The sequence below is a fragment of the Phragmites australis genome, chromosome 14 (assembly GCF_958298935.1).
Source record: "Phragmites australis chromosome 14, lpPhrAust1.1, whole genome shotgun sequence".
In the NCBI taxonomy this organism is placed as follows: domain Eukaryota; kingdom Viridiplantae; phylum Streptophyta; class Magnoliopsida; order Poales; family Poaceae; genus Phragmites; species Phragmites australis.
The window spans coordinates 28,297,456-28,311,377 of NC_084934.1; the positions used below are offsets into that span (position 1 = coordinate 28,297,456).

Sequence of the window (13,922 nt, forward strand, 5' to 3'; positions counted from 1 at the left end):
GTGTAAAATTGAATATAAAATGGAATTAGTTGAAGGAGACAAGTGCCTTGTACATTAGCTATATTTCATAGACGAATCTCAATATATTTTGTCCCACCATGGCAGCATACGAAGAATCATCATTCAATTTCAGTTTATGAGCGAGGCATGTGCCTCCAAAATAGACCTAGCCAAAATGGTCTACCTTTTTTTATAAAAATCATCCTGACTATTGCTAATCACACCTGAGGCTTTTTTTCCTAAAAAGCAACACCAAGCAGCTAACAGGTAACCCGCACAACTAGCACATTTGAATTATATGAATTTTGAGAGAAAATATGCAGATTAATGCTATTTGCCAATTGCTCGGTTTCAACCTAATGCCATCCATAAGTGGGCATGTGAAAGATAGTAGTGTTTGGGTAAAGATATACATGCGTTCTTGTTGTTGTCATAGTGCCAAGCATAGTATTGGAAATATAAAGAATGCTGATGTGCCTGGTGACAAGTGTCACCGATAGCAAGGGTTCACCAACCAATTTCTTATATATTACCATATTCACTTGCAGAGTAGTGAATTGACTAAAAGGGAAGGTTGTAACCATTAGGTTGTACCTATACCTTATGCAGTCATTAACCTTGTAATTGTGCTGTAAATATGGAATCCTAATATTGAAGGCAACCAAATTTCCTAATGATTCATAAAGTGATATAATTTCATTTTTTTCAATCAATGGTTCATACACACAGAACTGATATTTTTTTAACACAAACCAAGGAGTTGGAGGGAGCACTACTACAATATCATCTTCTTGTGGTTGGAGTCGGGTTAGCTTCATGGGGTTGCACAGGTCAGAGGCAGCACCGTCGGCAATCCTAGAAGCCAATGGGAGAGGAAACAAGTTCAAAATCTTTGACCTAGAAAGATTCAGGAAGAGTTTTCTAATGATGGGTTTGGGTAGTTTTTAAATCTCATTTGGTAGCCATGAAAAGGCTTACCTAAGTTTAAAAATGTCTAACCATGATTAAATTGAACTGTTTTAGATGAAACAAATATGTGTAACATAGCTCCCCTCGACAGGACCAAGGTAATGTCTCATCTTTCTATGCAAGTAACAACTAAACTACATTGGAAGGCCTTGTATCCAAGAAACAAAGCTATTAAGGATACTATTTCGATTCAAGCAAGCTATTGTGAAATGTACTACTCACCTGGTTAACAATGGTCCATTGTATTTCAAGAGGAAACTAATCGAAGTCATCAAACTTTGTCTAGATTAAGATTGGAATAAGCGTCTATCAGAAAGGAAAAAAAATTGTTCAGCTACAATAGTAAACAAGCACATTGAATGCTACTATTCATCTAGAGCACTGCTAAAAATGTACAAGAAAATCTCAGAGTTATAAAATTGTTACAAGTGGGCTAATTAAAGCTATTTGTAACAATTTTTCCATATGTTCAGTCAGTGTGATCTGTTCAGTTATAACATCAGCTGCAACACAAAGAATAATTGAAGTCTACAAGAAGTTGTCAACACATAAATGCACCAACCTTATTCCATTTCCTCGGCCTCCCGTACCAATCTATAATACTGTAACACTAAAGCGGATAAGCAGAAATGAGCACCAAATAAGAGTTCGCTTTGAAGTTATGAAATTTGTTTGGAATTGATCTGAATACTAACTTACCAAGTGTGATCTTCTTATACATGTTGGTGTCAGCACCGAAATAGCTGTAGATCCAAGAGGTTGTTCAAGCGATAACCACGGGATGAAAGTTTGCACAAAAAGAGCAAGCTACTGATAATTTTACATGTCAATGGCAAAAAGGGGGGAAAATTCAGAAACTATGAAAGCTAAATTACATTGGGGATGGGGTTGAATCCTCACAATCTAACTCCAGCACCTCTTGAGTACCCTACTTAGTAGTAGAAAAATCATCGGTGGAAAAGTAAACAACAGAAATCCATGCTTCTTCTTACCTTCGCACAAATGGTGGGGCGACGAGGCCGGTCATGGGTATGAAGCACGCCAGACCCACCCAAAATCACAAGCCTAAATGACCACACTACTCCTTTTGACCAGAACAATGAGCACAAGCTAGTCTATGAGTACTCAATATTGCCAAGTTCGAAGCATGTTTTTATAGATAATTCAATAATATTGTATTTGTAGGAGAAATATCATACAACAAATATAAAAGAGACTGAAAATCAAGTTCTCAATATTGATAAGTGCGAAGCATTTGAAAATGCCTCTGTACCATTTTTTTCTAAAAGCTGCATAGAGCATACTATCAACATAATGATATCATTGACATTCAATATTATCATGGTACAAAATCAAGAATTCTTTGCCCTTTTGTGATTGCCAAAGTCATTAACTCAATTTGAGACTCGAGATTCAAAAAGCATACAAAGAAAATATTTTAGAAAAAGTTGGTACCTCATAATCACTGAGATACCACACAATCTTTTAGAGAACTCCACACCAGTCTAAACAGATCTTGCATGCATAAAAAAGTGCATCAGAGAAAATATAAAGTATGGAGGTAGATGCATAATTGTACCCACTAAGTACGGTTCCTGAGGCTTCACAAGGCTAAGTGGTTAATTACGTTCGTCTTCACGAACTACCTTCGATTAAGCTATGTGTGATGGTCGTCGGATCAACGATCTCTTGAGCCCTTCATAGCTATAAAAGAGACAGTCAAAATATAGCAACATATTATGAAGATATCAGAATGTAAAAGTGTTGGTCTCAGTATCGACGTCATTGACAGATAGGCAACCCAAAGCATCATCGATCTCATATGGTCTCAGGCGATATATAAGACGGGAGAGAAAGGTTAGGAGCTCGGCATCTCGTATAGCTCCAATCGGCAGTACTTGGGAGCCCAACGATCCGCTTAGCTACATAAACCCTCCCTCGACCTCAGCCCTAGCAGCCTCGGTGATGGCAACAACATACAAGCTTTTGGCATTTGGTGAAAGGTAACAAGGCATTCATCATTGAAAACCAATAGAAGGAGCTCACATGAAGAAGCCCAACTTCACAGCAGCAACATGTGCCGTCAATAAAAGGGAGCCTCGTCAAATATAAGGCTATTCTGGCAATGGCCAACAAGTTGTCATCAGCATAAGCAGCCGACAACTGACACATTCAAGGTATGATCCGGCAATAGGCTATAACAGGGAAATAACCATGAACTAATAAAGAACCACACCAATGCTAAAGATGACCAACCTCGCCATCCGACAGTAGCATGTGACTCATCATCAAGTCAGGAGATAGACCAACTTGGGGGAGCTTAACACTTACCAGCCACACCCCATGGCCATCGCAAGGAGCTTAACACTTACCATTTGCACATCAAGGCTAGCATAGGGAGCTCAAACAAAAAAGAACCCCATATCAACATTGTTAGGAAGAAACCGGGCAACGTCTAACATGTGATTATTGTGGCAGCAGCGTCACACATGCCTCCTGAATGCATCACAACGGTAGCACGCTAGCCTACGATGGCGATTCCTAGCACGCCAGACAGCATCAAGATGTGGTTTCTCCCAGTGGCGGCACTGACACCCCAGCTGGCGGTAGAAACACACGACGGCCCTTTGATCATCTAGCCGGTAATGCACACAGGACCAAGTCTACGGCAAACACAGTTGGACAAACACACAATAGCGAGGTCAACCGGCACGGGGCCAGAACCAAGACTTCAGCGTGGTGGCACAACTCACCCACCTGGCAGTTCAACTCACCCAACCGAAGGCGATCTCAATGCGGTGGCATAGCTCACCCGACCAGTGGCTCGGCTCACCCAACTGGCGGCAGCCGCATGCAGATCATCAACACGATAGAAATGGAGCACCAACTTCGACGAGGCATATGCGACGTCGGCATGCACACCGTGCCAGTGAGCGCAGCACAACATCTAAAAGCGTTGGTGGCTAACACACGTGTACGCACATAGATCCAAACTAGATCAGAGAGAAGCAAAAACCAAAGCAAAGCACATCGCGCCTGTATTCAAGTAGCGGCATAGCGGCAGCACCTAGCTCAATGGCAATGGCGTGAATGCCCGCATCCAAATCCCACGCAGATAATCCAAATCCACATCCAAATCTCATGCAGGGGCGTGCGCCAAGGAGCATCCAGAGCTGCTCGAATGGGATGTGGAGGGAGCAACCATTGAGCACTAGTAGCACCCTCCACTGCCACGTTGTCACCGAGAGTCTGATGCCATGACCATCGATGGCCAGCGGGGCTGGGGCAGGCGGAGGAGAGGCCAAGGCACCCCACTAGCCCACCAGTCTGACTACCAGCACCGCTCCAACAAGCTCGAGAAGAGAGGTCCCACTTTGGCACTCTCTCGATCTAGTGGGTGGAGAGAGAGAGAGAGAGAGAGAGAGAGAGAGAGAGAGAGAGAGAGAGAGATGAAGGAAATGGAAAAGAAGGGAAGGGGCATGGTAGTGCCGGCGTGGCCCTCGTCGTCGGCCGCCGGTTCTTGGGTGGGTCGGGAGCTTAGGCGAAGGTTCTGGTCTGTGCGAAACGGGCAGGGGGGTGAGGGGGAGGAAAGACCGAGGGACAAAGGCTTCGCGAAGGACCGAGCGCGACAACTCCAGATCGAACGGTCTTCAACTATAGCTACTCAGATCTGACGGCTACGAATGAAGGTGATGATGTGGATAGCGCTAGATGCCAGGAACGCGACGGCATTTAGAATGTTAAAGATATGCTGGCAGATCTTTGAATGGTCTAAGCTATGATGAGAGGATCACCGGGTCCCAACTAGGAAGGTAACTTTTGTATTTTTAGGTTATTTAATCGATTTAAAACTAAAAAAATAAACTAAAGATTCACTTTCACCTAATTAAGTTAAGGAAAAAATAGCTAAGTAATGATCCAAAATTATCTATTGTATATCCACTTGCATACCTAGTCCCAACTCTGGATTACCCACCAACATTAGCATTCGATCCGTATGAGAAAGTTTAAGCCATCTTGCTAAAAAATATACTATAAATTTTATAGAATTATAGGTTTATTGGCATAACTATTAATAAATTACACCTTATCGATTTCAAGGTATACCGAGACTTACAGATTTCGCAGGTCATCCTCTTTCTCTTTAGAGACAATTTGCAACACTCTTTTGAGACAAGAGCAACTTGCCTGCCAAAAGAGATCACAGTGAGAGCAGCACCATGCTCACGTCCGGAACGAAGACCATCCAATCAAATTGTGCATTTCAAAGCTGCGTGCACGAGTGTTGAAATATGATCTGATTCTATATTTAGTCTCGTTGGGACGCCCGACACGGTATAATAGGATTCTTTATTATTAGCAGTTTTGTTTATATTTTTTATCTCTGATTATGGTGATCATCTTCTATAAATATATACTGTAAGTTGTACAGAAAGGATGAAACTACCCATTGTTATTCCGTACGTTTATACTCAACTCATTATATAGTGAAGTTGCCGGCGGCCATGGCGAGGCGAGGCTCCCTCCCGGAGGGCTCTCTCTTCCTCGGATTCGACAGCTCCACTCAGTAAGTCTCATCCTTCTCTCTCTCCTTTTGTTTTCTGCGGGTTCATTTGGATGCTGGATGTTATCTCCACCCTGTACGAAGTGCTCACTGTTCTACTCGATGGGATTGATACAGGAAAGGGGGTAATGGTTGTATTGGGGATTGGAATTCGGAACCTGCTTGTAAGGAGAAAAAAAAATGGATGCACTAAGAATTGTACTGAGCTACCAATCGGAGACATGATTATAATGTATGGTTCCGTTGTCTCTGGAGTGGCTTGTGTGTGTGTGTGTGTTCCTTCGTAGGGTTTCATTTCTGTATTGTTATCGTGCTTAATACATGGATTTGCCATCAGACTTGGATCTTATATTGCCATTTTCCTGTTACAGGTCGCTGAAAGCTACTGTGCTCAATAACAAATTAGTAATAGTAGCTTCTGAAATTGTTAATTTTGACTCAGAATTTCCGCACTTCAAAACTGAAGGTGGGGTTTACGGAGATCCGGCAGATGATGGCCACATATTTTCACCAACCATCATGTGGGTTGAAGCTTTGGAGCTGCTTTTTCAGAAGCTAAAACCAAAGATAAACTTCAGTAAGGTTGTGACCGTCTCAGGGAGCGGGCAGCAACATGGCAGTGTTTATTGGAAGAAGGGCAGCCATGCTGTGCTGTCCTCCTTGGATCCTAGTAAGAGCTTGTTATCACAGCTGAAGGATGCCTTCTCTACAATGGACTCACCAATATGGATGGACAGTAGCACAACTAAGCAATGCAGAGAAATAGAGAATGCAGTTGGAGGTGCATTGGAGTTAGCAAAACTGACAGGATCTCGTGCCTACGAGAGATTCACTGGTCCCCAGATACGAAAAAATTATCAAACAGAGCCTGATGTTTACGAAGATATTGAGAGAATATCTTTGGTGAGCTCGTTCATGGCATCAATCCTAGTTGGAAGCTATGCAAGTATTGACGAAACTGATGGTGCTGGGATGAACTTGATGGATATAAACCAGAGGGCCTGGTCAAAGACTGTTTTAGAGGTTTGTGCTTGTGAACTCAATTAGTAATACATTCAGGATTTCTTGAAGGACTAAAGTCTAAAACACCCAAATGTGGACTTTGTTTTAAGATATCTCATAGGCTAAAATATCAATATTGTGCCCTTTCTCCTCTAGGCAACTGCTCCTGGACTTGAAGTGAAGCTTGGAAAATTAGCACCAGCATATTCAGTTGGTGGCCACATTGCGCCTTATTTTGTAGAAAGGTGATTTTTGTTTGGTTATACATTGCGCCACACTCTCCAGACAATCTGTAGTATGCTACTTGGGTTTCAACCACAGATTCAGAATCACCTTTACCTTGTATTTTTTTTCCAACAACATACCTTTTGTCTTGAATCTGTGGGTTTCAACCACAGATTCAGTAAAAAATATTATTTCGCACAAGCGCTGAGGCTAGTTATAAGGCAACCAAGCATTATATAGATTCAAGTTACTCTTTATTTCTTTGACCATATTTTTTCTATGCCTCCAAATACTAACTGGCATACAAGCTCCGATTGTAAAACTGTTAATCAAGAACTTTCCTGTTCACAATTTTTCACTGTAACTATTGGATTTTGATGAACTTATCTGAACATTTCAAAATTTATGTTCACCATTTGCTTTAATGCAATTTTTCGATTTAGATGAAGTTCTCTTAAGACTGAACACTATAGAAAATTTTCTATCTAGCATTACTTTTATTGTGATGATTGGATTTAAATGAAGCTCTCTGAACATTATGGAAGTTAATGTGAATGGGCAAGCTAGCTGAATAAAAGTTATAGCAAATAGACCCTAATGACTGATGGCATGAAGATTCCTTGCCCTACCCTTTTTCAGTTGCTGAAGATGCATTATGTCTTTTCAGGTTTCAGTTTGATAAGAATTGTTTGGTCATTCAGTGGTCTGGAGACAATCCTAATAACCTAGCAGGTGAGTTTGACTAGTGCTTCTTACTGGAGCAGCTGATATTTGTTATCTTCTTTGTAGCTGTGGAAAATGGACATGAAAGGGCATGTTTTCCTCAACCCTGTCGAACCTGATGGTTACATGGTGATGCTATGCTACAAAAATGGCTCCTTGACCTGTGACGCTTATCCTTTTTTATTGTATTAACAAGTATGCCTTGTTATTATTTTGCTGAGAATACTTTCAATCTGGTTTCAGATGTAAGGAATCGGTGCGCAGAGAAATCATGGGATGTTTTCAACAACTACCTGCAGAAAACACTACCTCCAAATGGTAAGATCTTACAGAAGTAGTTTTGCTCGATCTTTTCCATCAAGTTCATTTTAGAGTTCTCACATATTTTACAATTTTTACGGAAGTCATCTCTATCTTCTTGTATGTAGGTGGAAAGTTAGGATTCTACTACAAAGACCATGAAATCCTGCCACCACCTCCAGGTAATAATGTATTACCCCCCCCCCCCCCGGGTATTGTAAGTTCAAACCCTGAAACTAAATCGGTTTTGTTCATGCAGTCGGCTTCCATCGATACATTGTTGAAAACTTCAATGATTACTCGCCCGACAATCTGATGGAGCGTGAAGTGGAAGAATTTGATTCACCATCCGAGGTTTGAAAATGATAATCATAATCCCGTATCTGTTTAGCTGCTATTGTTGGCGAACAAGTGACAGTGCAGTCATCTCCCTTGTATGTAGGTCCGTGCTATCATCGAAGGTCAAATGTTGTCGATGCGAGGCCATGCAGAGAGATTTGGACTGCCCAACCCTCTCAAGCGGTCATAGCAACTGGTGGAGCATCCTCCAATTAAAGCATCCTCAAGTCAATGGCACAAATCTTTGGCCGTCCTGTCTTCACAGTTCAGAGACTATCCTACTCCTCCTTTAACCTTGGTTGTTCTATCACACAAACCCATATCGCAATCCAAAACTGATGCTGTGTCTTGACCAGATTCGGCTTCACTGGGTGCTGCACTGAGAGCCGCCCACGGGTGGCTGTGCAACGAGGAAGGAAGCTTCGTTCCCATCTCGTGCTTGTACCAGGGCAACCTGGAGAAGACCTCCCTTGGTTCTAAGCTGGTAGTCCCAGCCGGAGACGAAGAGGACAGGGAACTCCTCAAGAAGTACACGCTGGTCATGAGAAAGAGGATGGAAATTGAGAGACGCCTGGTGGAGAAGATTGGGCGAGCGTAGGAAAACTGTAAAGCTTTGCTGAAACTGTCAGGAGTCAGGATCGTGCGGTGTTTTCGCGCACGAATAATTGTGACTAATTGCGATTATCATCTCTTATGTCAACTCCCTTAGATGATACTACTACTACAGAGTTGTTGATTCTACGCATTTTACAATCTGGTCCGGCAAAGCAATTCTTGGCAATAACTGGCTGAGAGTCAGTGCATGGTTGGGACATACACTTGAATAAATTTTCATTTCATCAAGGCGTAAAGAATCCACGTTGAATTACTTTGTGGATTTGTCGAAATGAAAGATTTGTTTAGAAATTGTGCATATATCTTACCTTTGTAGGACTGTCTATGCATCCTTCGAACAAAATTCAAGCTGTATCACTATTTTTTTGTTGAGCCATCTTATGTTCTTTTGTTTGTTTGTGTTACTTACAGACACAACGGAATCACGTATCTCGAAGAAAATCCTACTGATATAAATTCGATAGACAAACCAAACAAAAATAAAACTCGAGAGATATTGCTGTCATGGATGAGAAGAGTGAAGATTGAAGAGAAAAGGACACAATCACACAAGGGCAAATTTTCGGTCTAAACAAATCATTCAGTACAAATATTGAGAGTCAGTTTGTCAGAGCTCTCACTTTTCTAAATTTTTTTACGGGAAGTGATTCTCTGTAAGAAATAATTATGTGGTTATAAGTGATTCTTTAAAATAAAATATGTGAAGGAAGTGATTCTGTGCGGGAAGTGAATCAAAGGAAGCTTTTTTTTCAGTTTCTCAGTTTTTAGTTTATTTCAGAGAATCACTTCCACGAATTTCACTCAGAGAGCTAAAAGTTTAAAACTGCTATTTTACAGAGTTCCCCCGATTCCAAGAAGCTGTTCTGTGAGCTCTGCTAAACAAACCTTAATTATCGTCCGTTCGATCCTAATAGTAAGTTAGCTCTTCCTCTCGTCGTCCTATCTGATCTGTATTTGATTTCTGATGGTGGGTTCCGATAGTAAAAATGAGCTGACTTCGTATCATGATCGGACGGACGAGAATCAATATTTGCATTTTGGCGCTGAATGATTTGTTTGCATCGAAAATTCTCCTGAAGAAGCCCAGCTTATTTAAAAAATAAGCCCAAGACAGACTCGGCCGAACCCAACGGCCCGCGGCCCACCCACGTCCGAGTCGTTCAACCAAGCGAAGCAACGACTGGCTCGGCCAGTCCCCAATCGGACTCGTCCTCTCCCTCCTCCCGTCCCCGACCCGACCTCAATCAAACCGGGGCCGCGTCCCCTCCCGTCCCACCGCCGAACCCTAGCCACCTCCTCCCCGTCGACCTCCGCCTCGCCTCGCCTCGCTCCCGTCCGGCTGGTAAGCGAGCTTGCTCCTCCGCCCTTTCCCCGCGCTGCTTCGCTAGATTCTTGGATTCCAGCCTGTTGCGTACTTAGATCTCGGTACCGTGGTCGTGGGCGTCTCGGGGATTCGACGAGTTTTTTTGGAAACCTTAGGGTTGTGTAGTACTGTAGTAGGCGGTCGTCTGCCCCTTGCGTTGGCGAAACCTAGGACCTGCCTCCCTCGCCGCACGCCCGCACGCCTCCTCTCGCCTTGACGTTGCGGCGGCGCACCTCCTCCGAGCCACCGAGTGCCGGGCCCTTTCTTCACAGCACCGATAACTCCGAGTCCGAGCCACAGGTCCCTTCCTCCGGTAGCACCGAGCCGCCGAGTCTAGGGCCTCCCCATCCCAGTTTGGCCGCGTCCAAGTCTGGTCAATTTTTCGTCAGATCTAGCAAGGGAATGCTTGATTGAGGATTTGTCATCAACGAACCAGTGTCATCCACATTTGTTTCCCTGAATCAGTGTCATCAATGAATCAATGCTAGTGTTGTAATGTTTACAGTGCTCTTGGTTGTGGCTGTTTGAATTAAACGTCTGGTATTGTGCTATCTGCTATTAATCTATGGTATCAATGTGCGATTTATTATATTCTCAGTTATTTTCATATTTGGATTTGATGGTCAATTGGTGATGAATCTGACTGGTTAGCTTTTTTGGATTCATTTGTTGAATTGAATATGCTATGATATGGTTAATAAACTGATGCTCGATCAGTTGATTGTTGGATGTTGAACCCTCACATAGTCACATGCTAGGCAGCACTAATACGGATACGAGGATACATCATTTTCCTAGGAAACCCAATACGCAGATACGTTTTACTTAAAAAACAGTAATAAGTTTGCAGGGCATGTTTATATTATCTGAATCACTCAGAGTCTACTATTGCCAACATGTCCTATCAAACCAGAGCATATGTCTAGATTTAACTCATCAATAATTTGTATATGAGATGACAAAAGGTAGTTCAAATTATGCAGTATCAACACTAATTTGCTTTGTCATTTTCACAACATGCAAATCTGTTTCCACTCCATATGAATCATAACCACCGGCCAATTTTGTTAACCAATTAACCTGAAACCCAGGGCAATAAGAAAATTTTAGGAGCACCGTACTTACAAGAAGTCAGTCACCACTACTTGAAGTTCAATCACAGCATCAACAGTTCAGCAACACATGAGTACATGACACATCACATATCGCACATCAGTTGGTCACTACTCGGTCGAACATTCTCTGAAATAGTCAAATCACAGAAGAGAGGGAAGGGGAAGAAAGGAGGAAAAAGACGAGAGCCGGAGAGGAACTCACCGCTGCCGTTGGATGCGGCTAGGATGGTGTCGCGGGCGGCGGGCGGGCGACCCTGCGAGGAGGCGTGCGGGACTGCGGGCAGGACTGTGGGCAGATACATATCCAATTGCATATCCGGTATCCAATTGCATATCCGGAATTTACATAACTATTTTTTTTCGGATACTTGCTGGATACATATCCGGCAAGTATCCGGTGTGTATCGGTATAGGATATGGTATCTGATACGGATATTGTGCCTTCTTGAAGTATCGGTGTTTCAGAGGTCACATGCTGCTGTCAGTACTACTGTAAAAATAGAAATACCAAGCTGGTATGATTTTTAGCTTTTTTCTTCATTTTAGGTCTGTAAATTCGGTGGCCAGTGTGTGAAAACCAAAATAAAATGTACATAATCAAATAAACCTAAACAACCGAATGCACTGTGACACTGCATGTGCCGATGCCATGACCGGGTTTCTGCCTATTTTATCCTTGCAGTAAGAGGAACACAAAATTGGGTCTGACCATTTGTCCTTACATGTGTGAATTTTGGCTAGCCTGCAGTTTTTTTTTCCACTGAAGGTATGAACTGACCTGACTACTTCATTACTGAACATTAGTTATTTTCCTTGCAGGATTGTGAGGCTTTTGATTTTAAACAATACGGTTCTCTCTGGGTGAACCAAGATGTCTGGAAATGATGATAAGTCTCAGGCTGCTGAAAAAATAAAGGCAGCCGCATTATCAGCTGCCAAGGGACTGAGCAGAGCTCAAGCTGAACGTGCTGCTGCCGCCGCTGCCCGCAATGTCAATGCTTATGGGCAGAAGGAAGAGGGACCAAGCCGCTGGCAGGAGAGGAAGGAAGCTAAGAGACAGATGTATCTGATGAGTACAGAGAAGGCTGCAAAACTGGGTACTGTGAAACTGAAAACTTCAGAAACTTCTTCTCTTGGTGCATATACCCAATGTCAGAAGTGTTTCCAGCATGGGCACTGGACATACGAGTGCAAAAATGAGCGGGTGTACGTTTCGCGCCCCTCAAGAACGCAGCAGCTTAAGAATCCCAAGCTGAAGAAAAATGTGTCGGTTTCTTCTCATTTTGAGAACCCTGATCTTGTAAAGGAAAGGGAGGAGGAGAGGAAGTTGGTGAAAGAGAAGTTGAAGAAGGAAAAGTCTGAAAGGAAAAAGGGAAAGAGCAAGAGAAAACACCGTTCGCGGAGTGATTCAGATCGAGACAGTAGCGATGCTTCAGTCTTTGACTCCGACTCTGAATCATCTGTGACGGGCTCTGAAGATTCTTCCGGAAGCAGCTCGAGTTACAGTTCCTCGGACTCTGAGGACAGGAAGCGGCGATACAGAAGGAAGCAGAAGAAGAGAAGGCACAGGAGGGACAGCACATCATCGGCGTCATCCGAATCTGAATCTGAATCTGTGTCGGACAGTGATTCCGATGACAAGGGAAGCCGGAGGAAGAGCAAAAGACGGGGTGGCAGGCGCTGAGTTTGGAGAACTGGAGAAGGCAATGTGGATGCTGAATATGATGATATAGTTTAGTTCGCATGTGAGTTTCTTCTCATCATAATCAGGGCTGCATGTGCCAGGCGTCCTCCAAGAAACAAATGTTAGCAGTTGCTTTCTTGAATGGTAGTTATGATTTCTTTTTCGTGTACTAAGAAATACTCGAAGCTCTAGCTTTTCCTATTCTATGATCTTTGTGAGAATCATTGGTACTGTAACAATATTCACCTATGAATTTCTAAGTTTGGTGTATCTTCTTGAATGTTTTCTGTAATAATCTGATCTTGGCTCACCCCCTCTGGTTCCTTCTTGCACGACTTGCAGTTCTTGCTGTTTCCACTTGCTCAGAGAAATCACATCACTGGGGGAGTTTATGGTAGCCTCGCATTCCCAGGATGACAGTCGTGTCCTCTGACACCCGCGCAGTTAACACAGGCTGGATCCGTATGACTTGCAATGATACTGCCTTAGAAGCGGAGCAGCATATAATATATCTCTACCAGTTCATTCAATCAACAGTTTGCAGCAGTTGACTGGCACAAACTTCAGATGAAGAGAAACTGGATGGATCTTCGGCTGAGCTGTTCACCGTTTGGGTTGTATCTGCATCCAAGAATCAGAAGGTAATAACCACACTTTGAGCTGCCTGGCTTGACTTTGAGCTGAGGTGATCCTGCATTGCCCTTCAGTTGCTCCGGCAAGAACTGACCATGGTTAAGGGTTTCTTTTTGGGATGAAAATTTCGTCGTGAAGAAATTTTCGTTTTTTTCAGCGCTCTAATGATTTTTTTTCACGGTTTTCGTTACAAAGAGATTTTTAAGGTCATTCCTTTCAGGACGGGATTCTCTCTCCTTCCTTTCACAATTTCCCTCGAAATGAAACTGTTGAAGATGAGAGAAAATAAAAGGAGTGAGAATAAGAACGGAAAAAAAAAAATGAAGAGAATATGATTGAAGATAATCTTAATCTTACAAGAGTCGGTTGCTGCGTTGAAATCCTTCACTT

General features: G+C 42.8%; 1 protein-coding gene and 1 pseudogene across 1 annotated transcript; both read left to right on the top strand.

Moving 5' to 3' along the window:
* Positions 1–5,401: 5,401 nt before the first annotated feature.
* Positions 5,402–8,938, top strand: LOC133891165 (xylulose kinase 2-like; annotated as a pseudogene).
* Positions 8,939–9,916: 978 nt separating this feature from the next.
* LOC133890981 (uncharacterized) lies at positions 9,917–13,209 on the top strand. Its single transcript, XM_062331648.1, has 2 exons — positions 9,917–10,079; positions 12,035–13,209. Exon 2 carries the CDS (start codon positions 12,087–12,089, stop codon positions 12,897–12,899), a length of 813 nt encoding a protein of 270 aa, XP_062187632.1. The 5' UTR covers positions 9,917–10,079; positions 12,035–12,086; the 3' UTR covers positions 12,900–13,209.
* The last annotated feature ends 713 nt before the right edge of the window (positions 13,210–13,922 follow it).

What these genes read in the sequence shown, in the direction of transcription:
- LOC133890981 (XM_062331648.1), top strand. Translation starts at nt 12,087, where the DNA reads ATGTCTGGAAATGATGATAAGTCTCAGGCTGCTGAAAAAATAAAGGCA.